Source organism: Sander lucioperca, chromosome 15, assembly GCF_008315115.2.
Source record: "Sander lucioperca isolate FBNREF2018 chromosome 15, SLUC_FBN_1.2, whole genome shotgun sequence".
Lineage (NCBI taxonomy): Eukaryota > Metazoa > Chordata > Actinopteri > Perciformes > Percidae > Sander > Sander lucioperca.
The window spans coordinates 24,613,466-24,635,250 of NC_050187.1; the positions used below are offsets into that span (position 1 = coordinate 24,613,466).

Here is a 21,785-nt window from a genome sequence, read left to right on the forward strand (position 1 = left end):
TTGAGGTCGGGAAGAAGGTACCGAATACATCGGGTCAGCACTGAGAGGCTCAGGAGGAGCTTCTACCCTCAGATGAGGACATCAATATATATGCATTATACACCTACCTAATAGTCATTGCTTTCTGTTGTTAGAGTTTAAATGTGCTGCCATACAGAGCCAACACAATGTATCACTGTCCAAATACTTATGGACTGCACTATAAATTACGTTTCTAAGGAAAGGTTAGTATTTCATTATATTATTAAAGTTACCAAAACCGTAATTTGAATGAAACTACTTACATTGTTCATAACAGTAACTACACCTTACACTTAAGAAACAAATCCTTTTCAAACTGCGACCATCTTAAAAAACAGTGCAATGTGTAAACAGCACAGACACCTGAGGTGTCTGCTTGTTTGTCATTGATTGCAACAACACTCCTGTCTGTTTTATATGTCTAAGGCATATACACTATGGCACAGGAAGCACATTATTGTTATTTTGTCAACAATACGCACATCTCAGCACCAAACGAAATGGAGAAAAGATAAATCTGTGAAAAACATGCTGATTTGAGGGTTACCTAACTCTATTTTGCTCTGTTCTCCAGCTGCCATCAATTTCACTCAGAGTGCCTCCTCCACACTGCCTCGGTTTCGTTCTCTAAATGTTTGCCTGCGTAGCACAACGCAACAGAAATAAACTATTATTAGAAAGGATATTGCACAGTACAGAGAATTCATTTTACAGTTCATACCCCGGTTTAGGAGTCACGGTTCGGTGTGAGTTTGGTACAGTAGAAAAACCCCAAATGCTATGGATAAGTTGATTCTCATTTGTTTTGAACAGACAGTGGTGCAAGTGTCAAAGACAGACAACATCCTCTTGCTGGGGACTAAGGTGGCATTTGCCCACTGGGTACTTTTGTATACAATTTTCATTATAAAAATAAGGAACATATCAAACACTTCTGTATTACACTGTGCGACCACTGTACAATCCCTCTCCCAAAAGGCAACAGGTCACAATAGGCTATAAAACTGAAAAGCATCTCTTATACTATGAAATATACAAAATATAGGTTGCTCTTTCCTCATCCACTGTGAAACATCAAAGTGTTGAGTTTCATTATCTGTACCTTACTGTAACATTGAGAAAGAAGCGGTAGATTTGATCACAAATCATAAAGTTTTTTCTGTTATTAAGCATTAATGCTGTAGAAGTACACTGGTATGAATCTGGTATTTCTCCCTCTCTACACTGACAGCCTATTATAGTCAGAGTTGAAAGGGAAGAGAATAAAAGAAGAATCAATATAAAAAAAGATTTTCTGGTATTCTGTATTTTTCTTTATAAACCCATATTTGGGTGTCATTATTTGGATGTTGTTCGGACTCACCGCTTATTAGTTTCTCACTCAGAGCTCACAGCGGATACCTAATTATCACTGTAAAACCAATAAGACCAATTAGGCTTTTTAAAGTGGGTGCACTGGATTATCATACATTTCACACATATTTACATCTTACATTTTTTGTTAAAAATTGGTCTTAGTTCAAGAGCTGCAAATGAGTAGCGGACATCCTCCATCAAAACCACCAGCGAGCCGCAAGATATAGAGTATAAGAAATTATGCTGTTTAGTACAGGTCACACAAGAGACACACACACACACACACACACACACACACACACACACACACACACACACACACACACACACACACACACACACACACACAGCAACAGCAACAGAAGCGAAGCACATCACTCCCAAACCAAGTCCATGAAAAGACACTGCATAAGCTATCTAGTAATTCTTCTAAAAAAAAAGTATTTGCCTTTCACAAAATGATTGTAATGATCTTGGAAAAAATATTTGTTATGTTGATTTCTAGCCCTTCTCTCTGATAAGAGTAGCTCAAGTGATATTTAATTTCAAAAGTCTTGTGAGACAAAAGAGAAGAGGAAGACAGAGATGTCTGAGAAGAACAAGTACAGTCAGTCTAAAGATTTCTCCCTGGCACTCATTGATTTGACACTTTCATCTAATGCTGAAGTTTGTGTTTTCTTTGAAGCTGTAACCCTTTTGGGCTGATGATGCAAATTTACATTCATCACATGGAAACCAAATGTCTACCAGAGATTCCAAAAGATACTCTCCAAGAAAGCAGAGTAGAATTAAGGTTTGAACTTTTATTTTTGCTCTGCAAGTCGGTTGTGCAGACAACTGGGTCATTTGAGAGCAAACTGTCAGAGAGAGAGAAGTTCAGCCTGAAAACGTTTCCAGTGATTTTGAAGATTTTAATCATTGTTTGATCCAGCCTTGTTTGTTGAAAGATTCATCTGATGTTACGGTGGGATGCAGTGACTGTGCCATGAAACTGAGTATATTGGAAGACCTTCCTTTGGCTGTTTCCTTTCAGAATGCTGCTCATGCTGCAGGATTTGGATTGCTGGAGCACCTCTGGGTGTCTTAAGATATTTTGAAAATGTGCATGTGCATGTGTCAAACTCATATTCTACTACAAGTTAAATCATTATTCCCTTAGAGCAAGCAAAATTGCAGCAGGAAGTGATTCAACATCTTGCTGCGCAACACATCAGCAGAGCAAAATATAAAAAAAACAGAACACACTGAATGTATCAGACTGAACATTTGCTGTTATGTAATTTCAGTAATTAACCTAAGCCCAGGTCCTTCATGCATTGTGGTTTTCTCTTAATAAATGACTATTTTAGACTGTGTAAAATATAATGTACTCTGGAGCTACACTCTGTCAATAACAACAAAGACAGTCAATGAAAGGAAAGTACAGAGACATAAAGTAAGTTATGAATGTTGCTGGAATGAAAAAAAGAAAAAGAATGTATTATTGAGTGGTTAGGTGCTAATTTGATATAGTCAATACACTATAGGGTTAAGTGTATGATTTTGAACTGAGTTGTGAGTTTTGTCAATCACCTCACAGTGCGCATTAGTACTTTGGCTGAAAAAATACAGTGCTGCTAGAGGATGCGCAGCTGCTGCTGTTCTGCTGCTTTTGTTGTGTGACTGGTGTACTATGTATAGATGGTGCTCTTTTTAACACACACACACACACACACACACACACACACACACACACACACACACACACACACACACACACACACACACACACACACACGGGTGAAAAAGAGAGCATCTCGTCCAGTAAAGCTATTCTGGTTAAATAGATGTTTTAAAAAATGCATCACAATGTCTTGCTTCATCAAGTTAAAATCTTTATATCCAGAAGGTGGGAGTTATCAGGTTAGAGAGAAGAGAGCAACAGGGTGGAGGAAAAAGAGACATAAATCTGAGGACAGAGGAAGTGAGAGAATAAAACCGATGAGACAGGTTGACTCTTCAAACAACAAAGACAAAAAAATCTTGGTTTGACAGTATTTGGATGACTACAGAAGTATGTGTTGTTTATTCAATTTCCTTTTTCATTAAGTCTAAAACACTGAGAGCCAGCCAGTTGTTGTGCAGCACATGCGATTTCCTATAATGAATAATTTTGTGCTTGTGTCTTTTAGTCAAAGCCCTGTCAGTTTAGTTTCATGAAGAACAAAATTGCCTTGAAAAATAAAGCTTTGAACTATTGATTCAGTTCGTTGCTTTTGCATATGCTTTGAATTATTCTGTAGATAGCAGCGCAGCAGTCAGACTAACTGCATATTATGAGGCTGTAATGAGAAGTGTTTTCATTGGCTTTTCAAAATGTTCTGTATTATGATTCATAATTGAGTGATATTTTTTTCCAGAAGCCTGTTCTGTTATCCATGGTGCATGGGATATTCTGAGCTGTTGTAAGAGAATCATGTGAAACAGTAATATAGAAAAAAAACTAATTGACAGTGCTTCATAAATTGCTATTGTTAGTTAAAAAAATATTAAATTACTGGCAGTGAAAATATGTATTAAGAAATAAATAACAGGGAAAAGATTACTGTACAAATGTCATAATGCAATTAAAACAAAAATAATCACAATAAAAACATCATAATAATTGCAAGAGTTCAGCATGACATTCTATTCTATAAAGTATATTATGTTTCACAAAGGTTGTATTTATGCAGTGATTACATTGTAGAGGTGTTCTGCTATTATACATATAATGTTATTATATATCTTATAATAAAATATGGGTTAGTAGCAACAAAAAGCTGCTTTGGCACTGTTGGAAGACTTGCTAATACCAGACCAAGGACAGAAGGATCCTGATTTATGTCAAAACAGGATGTTTGCTAATTGGAGGATTGGGAACTACATTTATGTGCATACACACAATTTCAAAATGATGCGTGACACAAAAATGTACTTTTTGCGAGGTTTTATTAATCGCAGGCAAAGACGACATCTGTACATTTGCTCTTTTGTGCATTGTGTTTTTTTTTTGTTTGCTTCTGAATCTATGCAGAGTTACATGTATCCGACCCCTGGTAGTTGGTCTTACTGAACAAAATCACTTTTGCCCGGGGACAAAATTATATAATGACTCTAATGCACTCATAATGTGCCTATAATGTTATCTAATGCCTCACAATGTTACCTGTGATTTCCGTGGTTCTCAGGATATCCTGAACAACCTGGACCCTCCGGGAACAGGAGAGTTGGATGAAGATGACCTCATGCTGGATGTGGACCTTCCAGAGGATGGCTTGCATGGTCAGCACATGCACACAGACACGCACGCACGCACGCACGCACGCACGCACGCACACCTCCAGCAAAACTGCTTTGATCATAGTTGTAAATTAATGCATTACCAAGGTCTGAGCATTCTTTTTTCCAGCAATATCCTTTCATGGCATATTATGGCTTGAATAAATTGAATCCTGCATGGCCTTGGGTGTAGAGTTGCCTCTGCAACATCCATTATAATCCTTTAATGGACACTTTGTTGTCTATTTAGTGCTGTTACTCATTTAATATTTAGTTGCTAAAGAGTTATTTAATTACAACTCCACCACTGCCACACAACTGGCCTTGAATGACAGGTAGGCAGCTAACTTGTATTAAGTATTCAGCCAGCTGTCTGTCTCTGTCTATATGAACAGATGCACACACACACACTTGCGTATGGTAACAGCACGTCCACAGTGCATACATAGGCTTAAGTAGGAGCTGAGTTTACATTTGACTGGCTTGACAACACCAGTATGGTGTTAGCATGATTTGATTAATAGCTTAGTGTTCCACATCAACACAGCCCACTCCCATCTGGATGTCATCATGTATTGAAGTCGTAGGAGCGTTCTCTGTTACTCATTTTCACTCTGTAAATGTATTCAATTGCCATTCTCATTGGAATTGAGTAAAATAGCTTTTTTGTAGGTGTTAAAGGTAATCGGGTCACATTATTACTACATAGTGATAGTGTTGACAACGTTATTATGGATTCATTGGATAGTGTGTGTCACATACATGAGAGGAGGAAGGGAGAGGGAAAGAAGGATTTAGGAATATTGACCTCATCTGTCATGAGACATAATGAATTCTAGGAAGTGAATTTTCCCTTGTCAGTCCTGAAGCCAGCCCTATTGAAGTACACACACCCATGCACATACATGTGAACACACAGGTGCCCGTTTATTAGGTACACTTTGCAATGCAGTCCACTGCAACAGCTCTGCAGTAAATTCTTTATGAAAGCTATAATATTGGTGTTTGAGAGAAAAGTAGATTGTTGTGCTGTTGTTTTGCATTCTGTCACACTGAGAGGTGTTTCCAATATTTACCCAACTAAAGCCTCCAAAATGACCATGAAGTTGAATTAACGCCTCTCTAACAGCTTCAACAACTGAACATTGAAGATAGGATTTATTGCAGGCCTGTTGTATTAGACTGCATTAGTTTTAGCTAGGTGTGCCTAATACATTTTCAACTGGGTATACATTAATGAGGCCGCTTTATGCCTCTGATATCATTCTTTAGTCTGTAAACAGTGATCTTGTTGTTTTTGAGAGAAGGCGACAGAGAGACAGAGAGAGCGAGAGAGGGAGAGGAATGTTAACTCCGAAGGAATGTGCATTAGAGTGTCGTCTCTTCCTACTCCTTTTCGGGAAGCAGACATATTTATAGCGCTCTATGTCATGGCTAGTGTCATGAGAGTCAGAGTGAAAGCAAGAAAGGCTGAAGAGTCCAACCCACAGGGCAGGCCCTGAGACACGGGATAGGGAAGAGTGTTTCCTCCCTCCCAAAGACACCCTGACTCACACCACAGAACAGGACGAGAGAAAGGGGAGAAGAGGAGTAAAACTAAAGGGAAGGGTAGAAGGGGCCTCCATGTAATATTTTCCTCTAGTTGTCTGGTCCCGTGACAGTAGAGAGGCCCTAGCTTTTCTCCCTTGCCTGCCTCAGCTGGTGACTTTCTAGCTTGGACACAAACCAGTCACTGCTCTCTCACCACCGCAACCACAGTCATTTCTCCCCAGCTCCAGTTCCTAGGGAGTTCCCAGAAAAAAACAAGGCTGTCAACAAAGACAGAACCAGGCAGGGTGGGAGCTGGGTTGATATTCTCTCTCTGGCCCTTTAACTGCCACCAGCTGACCGGACAAGGAGTCATTTCTCTCCACTCTCCGTCTGAGTTTCTCTGCCTTTGTGGACTTTTTTTTTATATAAATTGGAATATATTCCTGTTGTATTACTTTTTAGAGGACTTTTTATGAACTGAAAGGGAGTTATTGGGAGCGCTGAAATTTCCTGGAATGTAACAGTTCAGAATGAAACAGACTGTCTGCTCCTGTGCTATGTGGTGACACTCAGGGTAAAGTATTTTATAACCAACTGCATTCCTTGGATTGGGTCTTTCAATCTGCCAGTATTTCTTTATCTCTATTTTTCTTTCTCTCTTTCTCCTCTATTTCTCTCAGTCTAAAGACTATCTGGAATATGGTCCTTTTGATTTCCTGGGGGTTGCGCTCTGTTAGTTGTCAATTTTGTTGCGGTCACAGTTCATTTCACAGCTATATGCTATTGAGTGTTGCCAAATACTGTGCCCTTTTACCTCCTTGAAAATGAAATGGCCTGTCACCGTGTTTGTGAGCGTGTGTTTGCGTTTGATGATGGAGACAGTTGAGAGAAATAGAGAATGAGGTGGATCAGATCATGATTTATATGCAGATATTCTAGAATAGAGTATCTGAAATATACACAGCAGTATTCATTTTCCCAAGATAGGAACAATTTATTCATAGTCTTGCAATTGTGTGTGTGCGTGTGTATATAGCATAGAGTGGTAGTAAAAATAAATAAATAAATCTACTGCTCATCTTTAACCACAAACATGTACTTGAACAAATAACAGCAGAACAGAAGTAATTTTCTTGAACTTCTCTTGAATTCTTTGCACCTATACTGCATCTACAGCATATCCCGAACACTGACTTTATACATTTCAGGTCAGATAGCGCAGTGTATATGCCCTTTTAAATCTCATTTGCATTCTCTCTGTTTAAGACATGCACCAGTTTCTTTACTGTTTCTTTACTGTTGCTAAAGCTCTAAATTCTTCCTATATAGACGCTGACAGGATGTCGCACTTTGAGCGCTCAGAAAGGGCCGGCCGGCAGGGGCAGCGACGTAGACACCATCGCTGGAGTGGACCAGATCACTTCTACAATGATAGCAGGTTGGTAAGGCCTGAAAAAACACTGTATAAAAGTACAAACACAAGGGCAACATCATTTAGTTTTTCTGTCTGCCTGACTCTGTGATTGTTTTTTCTCTCTGTCTCTTTCTTAGGGCCCATGTCGTCCAGCACTATGATGGTCTTAAGGCTTCAAGGATCTCTTCACGGCCCATCCCCTCTGAAGGCAGGCAGCACGGCTACATGGCGATGCTGGATGAACTCACACTCGAACACATGACTCAGGACTGCAGCTCACTCAAGAACCAGTTGCTCAGGCTCAAAACGTTGCTACAGGTTCGTTCCATGTTTGCAAAAAGACGAATGAACACAAACGTGTACGATTGCACACTCTCACACATATGCATACAGTTCTACAGGACTGCAACACATACATATACAAAGACATATATGTGTTAGGTAGGTACATGCATAAATGCACTCACACAAACTAGAGCTGGACAATATGGAGAAAATCAAATATCCCGATATTTTTGACCAAATACTTCGATATCGATACCGCAAGGATATTGTAGTGTTGAGTATTGGTGCTTTCACCAAATATTAACACAATGACATTTTTGATAAATAATCATCAGTAATGTGGATATAATGACTAAGTGGGTAAAGGCAAATAATAGAACAGTTACAACAGTCTGGTAAGTTCAGAAAATGACATCACTTTACTGTAATGCAGCCTATAAAACCAGGAAAAGACAACACTTATGCCATATTACGATATCCAAATTCTAAGACGATATCTAGTCTCATATCACGATATCGATATAATATCGATATATTGCCCAGCTCTAACACAAACACAGATACAGTATGTGTTTAGCATGCACTTTCCAGTGAAAGAAAACGTTGTGACTCTTATATATTGTCATTGTTCTAACACTGTTGCATCACCCTTTAAATATGTCACACACAATTCACACGCAGATCATGTCACCACTCTCAGGCTTTTATTTTGGTTTTATAATTAGGCCACATACTGTAAACTGTCTGGATTTTGGGTTTGATTTCAGCTGCTGTGATGGGGAAGTCTTTGTAAGTATTTTTAATGTGCTGTACCAGCTTCACAGCAATTATTTAAGTTATTTGATGTTCTAGGCCTCCTTCTCTTTCAATGCACAGTATGTGAATGGTATTGTGCATTTGTAGTTGCATTTGTATATGCATATATATGTATATATTTGTGCTTGTGTGAAACTGATCACTTAAAAGACCGTTCTTTCTTTCTGTCAGTTTGAGAAATCCTTCAATGACAAGAAGAAAGGGTGACAGGGAAGGAGAGGAAAGAAATAAAAGTTTTCAGTAATAGAAATGTGCTCTTGCATATATGATGAACACACAAAACCCACACTCCTACAAAACACACAACCCCATCTTGGAAATCGCGAAATGCACAGAGGCACAAGCACATAATACTGCACGCTCTGTAAAATGAAATTATTTTGAATGCCTCGACTCAATTTACTCTCTACAGCAAAAAAAGTGATATTTGCGTTTGCATTTAAATCAAATGTCTCCTTCAGATGTGTTTATTGTGCTCATTGCAATTAGTCAAACGCTTTGGCTAAATAGCCTCAAGAGGAATAATATTTCTGTAGACTCATAAGTAACTCTGATCTTAATTATGTTTTTTTTTGTATGATGTTGAGCTCAAGGCAGCGACTGTAAAATGAACCTCCAGACTTGCCGAATCTTAATTGATCTTTGCTTTATGCACCTTCAGACATTCAGACATGCTGGTTCTAACTGAATTATTCTATCTGACCTGAAAAAGGAGCAGGTGGAATGTAGTTTTGAAATTAAATTTCAAGTAGTTGACTGAATATTTATACAACAATTTGATAATTTTCCACAAAATGACAATTTAATAATTTTATAATTAGTAAAATGCCCATACATTTGCTGACTATAACTTTTGAAACGTTCAAATTCAATTTTTTTTTTTCTATTTCATGTCAATGTAAATTAAATACCTTTTTGTGACTCTTGGCCAGATAAAATATGCTATTGTAAGACATAAGTTTGGGCTCTGATGACATTGTAATTACCAAATACTTAATCTAACAGTAATTGGTAAAATAATCAACGACTGTAATTAGAGTGTTGCACTGAATATTCTAGTCTATATAAGATGAAATATGGATCTCCTTTGGAAAAAAAAAATAGAGAAGTGCTGCTGTAATTTAAAGTGGCTATATGTAACTTTCAGTTTGTGTTGATTCCAGCGGCCGCTTTGGGCAAAAGCAGTAGTGTTTTTACCACACCTGCTGTCGTAGCGTCTTTTCTTTAAGGTGCTGTATTACTGAGTTAGTGTTACTGGGCGTTCATGTAGTTGCGATGAATGTTTTGCTCAGACAGATATCATTCATTTACAATAAAAGAATAAGTTACAGATGCATCGTTGCGTTTCAAGTGTTGCATACGACTACCTACTTTGAATGTATCGTGAGCTAAACCGGATATCACTGTCACGAGCCAAAGCACTAAGAGTTTGTTGTAGCAACTAACGTAATAATATCTTTGATTTATAGCGCATTTCATGAAACCCATTGACGCTTTTCGCAAGTACAGGGGGACAAGGGAAAAGAAAATAGTAGGCCAACACAAACACGGACTGAAAGGAATAAAACGTCCGCGCTAAATGGAAGGGGGACGTAATTTAATATAGGTGCTTTGTAAAGTTATTTCATGAATGAAATAGACATATTACATAACTGAGGGCCAATCCGGGGTCTGTTTTGAATCATTTACAATCCCGTTATTGTCTCTATCTGTTGAAAGCCCGACTGAGATTGACTCTGAGTCTTGCCTGTTGTCTTTCACTGTCCCATTAAATGAAAAATTACACAGCTTCAGAAACATTAAAAAGTTACATATAGTAACTTTAAGCAGCATCTACAGACATGTTTTTGTACTCCTAACTATGAAATAAATGTATTGAATGTTCAAAAACAATCTCTGCTCTGCCTGATGTATCTAGCATTGGTGGCTGACAGTTCAGGGTCAGCAGAGTGTATATGCTGAAGAGTTATTCCACTGTTGCGAAATATTGTTCTTGAGGCATGCCTAAGGCAATTGTCATTGATCCAGTTCACTGTGTGTTTGTTTCCAGCTTGAGGATACCGACTCTCCAGCAGATGTTCCTGAAGAGATTGAAGACAATACCACTGTATCACAGGTAAGAAACTTTACCTCCGGGTTATAGCAGTGATTGATTGTGTGTATGTATATATATATATATATATATATATATATATATATATATATATATATAGTGTTTATTTTTCTCCAGTTTCCTACTGAGGTAGTGTACTACCGCTACATTATACTGTATGTGTGTGTGTTTTCAGTTGGAGGAGCTGATTAAGGAAGTGCAGGTGCTCAGAGAGGAGCTGAGATGTCGAGACAAGACCATTGCTCAGCTCACATTGCAGTGTCAACAGTTACAACAACATCAGCGCAAACAAATTGTGAGTTGGTGTGAACACGACTGATAAAAGTGTAAAGTCTGAAAAGGGGACTGTATACTATATGGTGGGAAATAGTTACAGTGTAACCATTCAATTCCAGGAATACATTGTCCCCATATCTTACATTTGGGACTCTGACAGATATTAAACAGAGTGTAGGGCACACTGCACATCCAAAAACCTTCTACAGGTGCCGAGCCAAAACACAAATTGAAGGCCAAAGTCTGACAAAGGATCTGCACACTGTACTGATAGCTCCCAGCAAATAGGTTTTCCAATGCCTGACAAAGATCTCTGTTAGATCATAACGTTGCTCTGTTAAATTACATTTGATGGGAGCTATCAGTACGGTGTGCAGGTCTTTTACGTCTGACTTTTGCTCTGACAGCAATGACACTAGTTGATATTTTCATGTAGGTACAGTATGTGAGTTCTTTCTACTGTTGATATCTGTTCTAATGGTATTAAGTATAGCATTTTAATAATGAGTCATTCGTGAGATTAGAAACAGACAAGATCATCGCTGAGAGGGTTGGCAGCTTGTGTAATTCACAAATTTGCCCCAAAGGGCAACAGATGACACCCTATATCCTTAGACCCTTGACTTAGATAAGGTAAAAAAAAAGTGTATGAAGGAAAAGCGTAAAAAGAAGGAATAGAGCGAACAAGACAGAAGAAATAATTTTCTATAAACATAATCACCCTGTGGTTTGTAGCATATTGAAGACAGAGAGAGACTGATAAAAACACAGGCGCAAATTTGAAAAGAATGGATTGCAACCGCCGTTCACAAAAGATATTGCGCTTATGATATTACATATACAGCGCTAACAAGCCCATAAGGTTTTGCAGCAGAGTGCAATTTGCCCCATTTTTGCATCTAATTGCAATTATCCATGCGGCAAAGTATAAATGTTGCCTTTGCACCAAAAATGCAGTAGGCAGATCAATGACAGAATGAGATTTACAGACTGCGAGCTACAGGTCGTGACCGACAAAGCGCAGAGGCATTTCTCAAAACTTCAGGCAAGGAATTTAAATGTGACAGAGATAAACAGTATTTGGGATTTAATATCCCAGTCTGTCAGTGCTTTTGGTTTTTTCAAACGCACACCTTCAGACTTTAGAAGAAGATGGCATTGAAGTGGCATGATTGGAAGCAGAGGACCCCCCCTTATAAATGCGCTTCATTACCAACAAATCTCTGAAGACGCTAAGAATTTCGCTGTAACTGCGCCTGGCTATTTGCGCCGAGCTTTGTGAATTGGACTGTTTTTGCAACGAGGCTCATTTGCATAGAAATGGGCCAATTTTGTGCAGGTTTAGTGGCCACAAAAGCAACGCAGTCTTTTTGTTAATTCACTCTACAGTGTGCAAGGCACGTGATACATGTACAGATCCACTGTTCAGCTTTGTAGTGAGTCAGTGAAGACTGACTGTAGTACCCTTTTCCTTTATCATAGGTGGGAGTTCAGTTTCTGCTCAGTATGTTGCTGGACTCCCACGTGCACTCCAGTGTGTGTACTTGCACGGTAAAGACTGCCTACCAATAACCTCCGTTCTGTTCGCTTTTAGCTGGCTCCATCTCCACTCTAACATTCATTAGTTTCTTGACCAGGCTCGCTTGTTAGCCAAACAACCCTATGCCAGGCTGACATTATTCAAATCCCAGCCGTATCGAGAAATACCAAAATGTCAAGGCCTGGTCTGTCCTCCAGCCTCACTGCCGCATACTTTCCCTCCAATTAGAATTAGCACCCACCCACAACATGTTCTTCAACCAAGAACAATATTGTTGCACTGTCACCCACAACAAGCAAAGTATATGTACACATATTTTCAAATCTCTGCCTGACATTAATGGTTGTAGAGGCTGAAAGAGTGAAGATGTTGGGAAGAGTAGAAAGAAGATAAGAGGGAAACAGAGATATTTGCTCTGCTGACTCTGTCTTGGAAGCACTGTGTGGGCCTCCGAAGTTAGGTTAAAGGGGCGCTATGCAGTTTTGGCAATTACTTCGCTGTTTTCTCTTTTTGCTCGCAGGTTTCTCTATAGAGCTCCCCCTACAGCTTCGGAATAGATTTCAATTTCAATTTATTTATAAGGGGCAATGTGCAATTAAAACATAAATGTGACCATTTGATGCGTTGCACCAGAGTTAGCCTAATTTACATCTGCAGTCCCTGATATTTGGCAACACTGTTGTAATCTGTTCTCCCTCTGGTCATGTGCATTTGTTTTCAAAGAAGCCGGCGAACGCACGGAGCCATGTCCACTGAGCTAGACATAACAAGCTAGCTAGTAAGCCCGTAACAGACAGCGATCATAATAAAATCCTTTACAGACAATAGCAAACATCCTGAGGTCACAATAACAAGAAATACAGTTTATCCCAAAGATACTTACAGGTGCAACAGCAAGAATGCCAGGTCAGCATCGGATTTGCAGGCTTCTGTTTGTCTCAGTTCTCGCCATTCTGAAAACGCAGGTCCAATGTTTACTCTGACTCCTTGCTTGGTCAGTCTGCCGTTTCCTCTTTCTCTGTTCCTCTGACAATGCTTTCCTAGCTTTCTGCTTCTTTTTTGCCGGCTCAGCCATGACGATAATGTGAAAAACTCCATCGCTACCTTGTTCTTACAGCTAGCCGGTTCACAAATTTACGAATCCCACTATGGCCACGCCAAGACCCGCCCTACGAAGCAGCTCGAGTGGTTGGGGTTAGGCATTTGACCTTGAGTGGTTACGGTTAGGATAGCCGATTGGTCAGGGGATAGGACCTGCACAAATGGGGTAACGTTACCTTGCATAACCATGGACGCCTGGCCAATAAATGCTATTGAAGGGGGGGTCTTGGCGTGGCCATAATGGTATTCGTAATATCGCAGCCGGTTCCTGTATGTGTGCAGTGCCGTTAAGCAATTTGTTACATCGCGAGACCTGATATCACGTGATACTTCCTGACGCTGAGGCCGGCGGCCTGGCGGCCCAAAGTTGCAAGGGTGGTTTTTCCGCTCACAGGCGCTAGGGGGGAGCGAGACGACCACCATTCAACCCGAAAAAAGTCATATAACCATTCCAATGACTCCGAAGCTCTTCAGTTAAGGTAAATTAAGCTAAAGAAACTGCATAGTTCCCCTTTAAAGGAATGCTGAAGATGATTTGTATTATCATGGCCTCTGATGTCCCTGCAGAACAGGATTGAACAACGAGGATCAGGCTTGGATCAGTTCAATGTGCTGACAAACCTTGAATGTTTGGTTGTGAGAAAATACCAATTAGACCCACCCTGGTTCAGAGGCTGTGAAGATTGCCAGTTCACATGATATCTAGAATTAGAAAGCCAAAGGCGGCTGGACCTGCTGTTTGGTTACGAGATAATATTACAGTTGGTTAAGAGTCAGGTACAAACTGCTGAGAGACAGAAGTGGGGAACAGTTGACTGAATTGAACATAATGGAGTAATAAGAAAACAATAGAGTAGCTGTGTGCGGCAGGGAGAAAGTCTGTTGCAGTATGCTGCATGTGTTTATGTGAAGGACTAAGAGGAGAGAAAATGAAAAAAATGGGACAGAGAAAAGTGAAGCTTTCAAAGAAAGAAAACTGATTTCTAAGTGTGTTGAAGCAGACTGCCCATGATTATGCGCTCATCTACTTTGAGCTGTATTGAAGTTTTTACCAAAACTGGAAAAACTAGCAATTTTTGTCATTGTATTTGTATATTGTACGTTGCTCTGCTATTTAGTCACATATAAGAAAGATTATATGAGATTTAGTTCTAAATTCTTACAACTGCAATTAATGCACATCATCAGCTGCTCCGATGTTTAATTCAATATTAGATTGAGTTAATAGTTAATAGTAAAGGCTTATAAGTCACATGTATTACTCACATCAGTTAGTCAGTCAAAGTGGTTTTAAAAAGGAGTTAATTGTCTGTGAACATGTGTTTAAAGTAAATGTCAGTGAGTTTAATTTAGTGCAGGATCTTTAAATGACCATGTAAAGGTAATTATAGCCATTTACAACCTGGGCCCGATTTTCCCTGATGTGCCCATCATGCCTGTCAGTTTGAAACAGTGATAAGAGTGATAATCTGTTGACTCACAGTTTTCTTCCACATTCGGTCTAAAGAAGTGGAGATGCACAATGATATTTCATTGCTTTGGCATAAAAATATTCATTGATTTGTTTATTTATTCATGTTCTTGTGTATTACATCTGATACTTGTGGTTGGTTTTCCTGCTATCTTTACTGCTAAGGTTGTATATTTAGACAACTGGTGATGCCAAATGCAAGATATTAAACCCAACAATGAATTCTCTCTTTTTTTCATGCTCTTCTATATATCTAAGTAGATATGTATGGAGGTTCCAAGCCTTTTATGATTTAAAAGTTTAATTGCACAGTGGTTTGACTTTGCAGAGTGACAAGCTTATTGCCAGCATGAATGTAGACATAGGAAAATGTGACCAGGTTAAACATATAATAATACAACATTTACAGTATATATATATATATATATATATTGTGTAATAAGCTTTTATTTCACTGATTTATTTATTCTTGCCCCCTCAGTCTTCTCAAGGACAGCCGGTCAGGTGTCAGTGCCACCACCAGAGGGCTCCCACTTCACTACGACAGAGCGACAGACAGATGGACAAACGGATTCAGCATCAATATGACAAGGCCACACAGACGTACTGGAGACCACCAAGCCATGCTGTGAGTGTAAACATTAACCGCACCCATAACAGCACTCCTGAAGTGCTCACGTTAGTTTTGCAAAACTGGATTTCTAAAATCTGTAACTGGTTCAGAATACAATGTGTGTGTTTCACCTCAATTCAGCAATTATCAATATATTATTATATATCAGAGCTTGCCTGATGCAGTAGTACACATCTCAGTGGGATACACTGGTGACCAAGTACATGTGTGTAGTATGTTGCTGAGTCACTCCACTGAATTCATTCAACCAGTTCCCCATTTATCTGCTGCTTCTCTCAGACCAGCCGTGTCTGAATTGTTTGATGACTACACCATGCCCCCTCTATGGAATACAGTTTATTGGGTTGTCAGTGGGCTTGTCACTCTCACACTCTTAATACCCAGATATCACACTGAACAGGGAGTTGTGAGGTGGGTGTTGATGTTCGAGTGACTGAGAAAGAGAAGATTAACAGTTGGAGGGTTGGAGGAAAAGAGAGAGAGATTCATGGGAGGAAGGAAGTAAACAGAGAGAGAGACAGAGAGGTTGAAGATGGATATATATGTGTTCAATGTGTTCAGCATTGTGCCACAATAGCATGCTGTGTGGAAGCCAAGTATTGATTCAATAGCAGGAGTGCCACAGGCAGGGTGCCTAGTAAACACTCCCCTAATTGACCTGCTCTCTGCCATCAGTGCTTTCAAACAGAGAGCTAATAAATATGGTTATAATAAAGGTAGGGCAAGCAAATAATAACTGCTGTATATGTATAATGTAACATACAATGGACAAAATAGCTGCTTTTAGGTACAGCAAACATGGGGGAAAACTATCATTAATTAATTTTTAAGTGCTTAGAACAAGTACATCTGTGAGCACCCAGCTGTGAGCACTCTTCATTTGTTACGTTTTTGAATAAGCAGTGTTAAGGTTAATTATGGTATGCATGACACACACACACACACACACACACACACACACACACACACACACACACACACACACACACACACACACACACAGAGGCAGAAATAAATAGGTTACATAGAGAAAATAATTTAATAAAAAAAAAGGTACCAAAGAGATTTCCAGGGTTATTGGTATAATTGTAATAATAAATTATAGAAATGAGGCCCGACCACGAAGACTGTCAACAGTGGTGAAAAAGTATTTATCACAAGTATATTTTATTGTACTACACATAAGCCACGGAGAAAAAAATGAAGGATTAAACAGAAGAAAGGTCCCTGCTTACCGCATATGGTTTAACAGTTGCTATGGTAACCATCGAAGCAGGGCTAGCTGTGCTCGATGGGAAGCATCTCTATGGTGGGAACATCTACCTGTGACCTGTAGCGCCTGGTGTATAATAACACACTAAAACACAGCAAGATTGAGTGTATGCTTTGCTGTCCATTCTGGCTGCTCCTGTTTATAGATATTGTTTTGTTTGCCACCTTCCTCCCTTTTTTCTCCCTTTAATCTACAATACTATGTCCTCACCAGGGTGGAGGCTATTTCCTGCACATTTTGTTGCAGCGCTGTGGGGATAAGCAAATTATGCTAGTGGCATTTTACTTGCATGCAGTTGCTCGAAAAGGTTATCTGTGAGTTTTTTGTTGCGGTTAACAAGAAGGTAAGAAGTAAAGAGAGCACAGAGTAAACAAATGACGAGAGAGAAGAGGGATGTTTCTTATTCTTACTTTTAGATGGTATCAAAACTCTTGGTATCGCATTAGGTTTAGCACCTTCAGCAAGCCCGGGTTCACAGTGATTCTCAAACAATGCTTCGCTTTCACCTATGTGTGTTTGTCTCTCTAGCTATATTCCTTTACACTTGGCATTTTTTTACACAAATATTATTTTTCCATTCCATTGTTTTTCCCCACTTGCATGTTCATAGAATCTTTATTTCACTTTTTAGTACTTCTCCAACACACACATGCTCACATTCATACTCTGCTGTCATCTTTATTGTTTTTTTTCCCCCCTCTTGCTCTTTGAAATGCCCTTTCCTGTTGATGTTTTGCTCCTCTGACATTTAAAGTGCTGCTGTAACAGAGCACTGGAGTAGCTCTTGCCCTCTGATTGTATTTTTTGAGTGCTCAGCTGAAAGGATCAGCCAAGAATAATTTTGATGTCAAAGGCCAGTAGCTATAATCTTTTTATAGCTTTAATGCTGATATCTAGTTGCCTTATCAGTAGCCCACAGGGGAAGGTGTACCCTGATTCTGGGAGGTCTAGAGTTGAGTCCTTGGCTGAGTCTTTTCAGCAACTTGAACATGAATTTAGGAAAAATCTCACGGTGGTTTAAACTGAGATTAAGAGTATAACAAAAGAGAAAGCTTTTGGCCTATGACCCTTGGACATGGCTATTTAGGGACATTTACTTTTTGTACATTATTCATGCAACATCTTCAAGCAGTTCATATAGTCTCCTCAAGAGAGCCATTTATTCCCATCACTTTTCCTCAGGAACTGTGGGCTATTGCTCTGTAGGCTGCTTTAACCAATTTCACTGTTTGTGATGAACTCATCTCCTAACTTCTTCTAAGTCTGTAGGAAGACTTGTGACCCATTTTAATCTGTTTACAATCCAATTTTGAGTCCAAAAGCATGCTCAGAGAAAGAAATGCCTAACAATATGGCATGAGTATATGTCTGTCACTTTACAAGACGCAGAGAAATAGTTGACACACTTGTCGCAGCAAGACACCTTGTCGTGTGTCACTGAAAACTACTAAAATCTCATTTGTAGAAACATACCCTTCTCATAAAGCTCCTCAGAGCAATCACAGCAGCAGGAATGTTTTCTGTGCCTCCTCTGCATTTGCAACAAATAAAACATGAGTAATTTCAAGATGTAGCACAATAGAAAACTGCGCAGCCCTGTATTTGTGTGTGTATCTGTTTATGTTTTGAGAGACCCTGATTGTCTGCGTGTGTGTGTGTGTGTGTGTGTGTGTGTGTGTGTGTGTGTGTGTGTGTGGGATGTGCCACATGCATCTCTTGTACTCAAGTGTGGGGCACTCTCAGTTTGACTGAACAATGAGTTCAGCAGACCGAGGACCGGGGAGCCGACCTTGTTGATAACCCAGATAAACAAACACGCGGATGAGCAGCAGCAGTTAAACAATGGCAACACAATAGGCAGTGTTTCATCAATGGCATACAGAGAACATAATTACAGCTACCCTCCTACTACCTCTCATCTTCTTTAGCTCCTGTTGTCCTCTCACACCCCAACCTTCATGTCTTTTTATCGCTCCTGCTCTCTCACTCTGTTATATTCTTTCAGTCTTGCTTCAGTGATTTTTTTTTCATTCCCCATGTTTTTGTCTGTCATTCTTTCTTTGACATTACCTCTCTAATTCTTAGCTCAGATGTAATTAGATTAATTTGCTGTCACAGAGAGAGAGAGAGAGAGAGAGAGAGAGAGAGAGAGAGATACGCTTTAGGTTTTGCCCTCTCAGATCCTGACATTACCTCTCCACCCACAGGCACACCATCACACATGCGCACGCTTTAATACACAATGCACAGCAGTCATCTTGGACAGGTGAGGATTTAATTGCCAAAGTCTGTGAAGTGAGACACTGCGTCCAAACCTGAGGTATTAGCTGTAGCGAACCACGAGAAGCTCTGTGTAGTGGATTAGGGGATTAGCATCATGGTTTCTTCTAAATACTGTTGTTATTTGATGAAAAGCTTGTAGGATCACAAAGAACAACTTTTACTTGACTTTTTCAAATTCTCATCCAACTTCGCCAAGTTTCGCCATCTTCTTTTGGGACTCTGCACAAACAAAGTATCTTAACAAATCACTATGAGAGGGGCCTCTAGTGAACATACCACGACTATTACCGTTATTATTGTTCTGTCCCCTTCATTTGTTAGCTAAATGTCATTCAAGTCATTTTGCCATAACACAGAGCAAGTTTAAGCCTTTAGCTAGCATCTACTTTTTTATGTACAAGCCTAAAAATGGCATACCAAAGAAAAATGTTTCCTGTTCTTGAACCCTTTTGGTTACACATGATCCCAGTGTCTTCTGAATTACTGTTCTGAACACAACTATTGTCACAATGACATTAGGATCTTGAAATGCTTTACACTGATAAATATGTAGGGTTGGTACTTGTAAATAAATGTATAGTTAGAAACATTTTAAGTACATATTTAACCTAATGCTGCTTGGGGTCGAATATATATTATATTACTTATTCTCATAGAGTTTTGCACCCGCTCTCTTAAAATATGCTGCCATATTCTATGTGAACTGCAGTTCTTTTCACTGCTAACTACTGTTGTCCCTGCGAGTGCTGCAGACAGACAGGTGCTTCCTCCACTACCTGAGCTTTACCAGGAGAGTGTAATGCTGGTGGTTTAGGCTATTTATCCCCATTGCCAGGACCATATTTTAGCCCCACTGTGCAGGCAAGACCAACAAGGAGGTGTCGTGAGTGCAGCAACAAGGAAGAGAACCCTTGCTGTGTTCCACTTTTGAACACTTGTGTTCATTTGAAAAAGCCAGAAGTGCTACTACCAAGCATCAAAACCAGGGTCTCAGTAGCCTACTGGTGAACATGAAATAAAAAAAGTTTTGATGAAATTGATGGAATATGAAAAACTTTTATATTTTCACAATTTCTCCCTGACCTTGTAAAGCTCTGGTAGCCCTTCATTCAAGAGTCTTTACAGCAATAGAAACTGTAAGAAATTGACAGGCTAAGCTGCTGCTGTAGTCTAATAAAGCTGCCAGACACTGTCAGAATCATGTGAGAGCCCCCGACGTACCCTCTTGTTTTCACCGCCCAAGTTTTTCCTCTCTGCAAATGAAGCCTCGACAGGAGGCTTCTGCCAAGACCTCCCGCTGAAGCAGTTGTTGGTGTTCAAGGAAGGACATGGACAAGAACAGATCAGGGGAACTTATTCCTCCCCCCTCTAAACGCTCTAGGAGGGCTCTGAAATAGCTTGGGCTGGATCTCTGTTCCTTCTTCCCTTTGAGAGATTCAGTGCTTCTCTCTTCTATAGTGGAGTCCTAATTGAGCGGCAGCCCTCTCCACAACTGAGGAACAAAAGCATTTGATAGGGTTTTAGTCCGTCTGTCTGCTTAACGTGATGGCCCTGCTGCCCCTTCACTTTGCCTCTCCCAATGGGGGCCAGGGATCTTTGAATTGCTTGACCTGAAGATAGGTTTGGTATCAATAAAAGGGCTTGTGTTCTTTCAGGTAATGCACAGAGTTACAGATGCTGGTCAAACTAAATGCTCAGACGACAGACTGCATAATGTGACAAATGGAGAAAGCAGAACATATAGACAGAGAATGTGGTAAGAAACTGGAGTGAAATATACTATTTAGGTAGACCAGTTGCAATAAGCCACACATTCAATGATTCCAGTTGTCACATTGTGCCTCAGTTAGATGCCTATGGATTTAACACCTTCTGTAACGAATTATACTCTAAGTGTGAATTTATCCTTGCCAATCATCTTACTGTGTAACCCAAGACCAATAATTAAAAGGTATTCAAGAGACTGATACATATCTTCAGCATATGCAGTAGACATACATCAAATAGAGATGGCATCACACGTTTATGAAAAATCCCCCCACTTCCCATCTTATAAAACTTGTTCTGTCAGTTTTCAAAAGGATGGGTGGAAAAGTTGTCGTTTACAGTGTCACCTTGTTTTTTGCATTGCCTATGATGTGGTGCTCTTCTACAAAGAATTGTAGAGTTTGCACTAGGGATAGTTGATAATAGATTTTACTATATTTATGTAAAAACAATTATGCAGGAGGAAGAAATGGTTTCCAGAGTGGCCCTGGGAGAAACAACATAAAGACAATTAAAAGTCCAGGTAACGAATGTTTTATAGGATAATGAGTATAATATTGTGTAGATGCTCTTGGTACTTTAAGTTCCCATATTCGTTCTTCTAC

At 39.6% G+C, this 21,785-nt stretch overlaps 1 protein-coding gene across 7 annotated transcripts in view; it reads left to right on the forward strand.

Annotated features, from left to right (window-relative positions):
* Window positions 1-21,785, forward strand: part of ccser2a (coiled-coil serine-rich protein 2a) — a 58,422-nt gene that overhangs the window by 29,472 nt on the left and 7,165 nt on the right. For 6 of the 7 annotated variants that reach the window (XM_031308181.1, XM_031308171.2, XM_035992098.1 and 3 more), the window contains 6 exons: window positions 4,587-4,680; window positions 7,537-7,645; window positions 7,759-7,939; window positions 10,773-10,838; window positions 11,011-11,130; window positions 15,705-15,851. In XM_031308181.1, the coding sequence (XP_031164041.1) occupies window positions 4,587-4,680; window positions 7,537-7,645; window positions 7,759-7,939; window positions 10,773-10,838; window positions 11,011-11,130; window positions 15,705-15,851 (717 nt within the window). The remainder of the gene's footprint in view (window positions 1-4,586; window positions 4,681-7,536; window positions 7,646-7,758; window positions 7,940-10,772; window positions 10,839-11,010; window positions 11,131-15,704; window positions 15,852-21,785) is intronic. The other variant, XM_035992099.1, reaches the window with a different exon arrangement.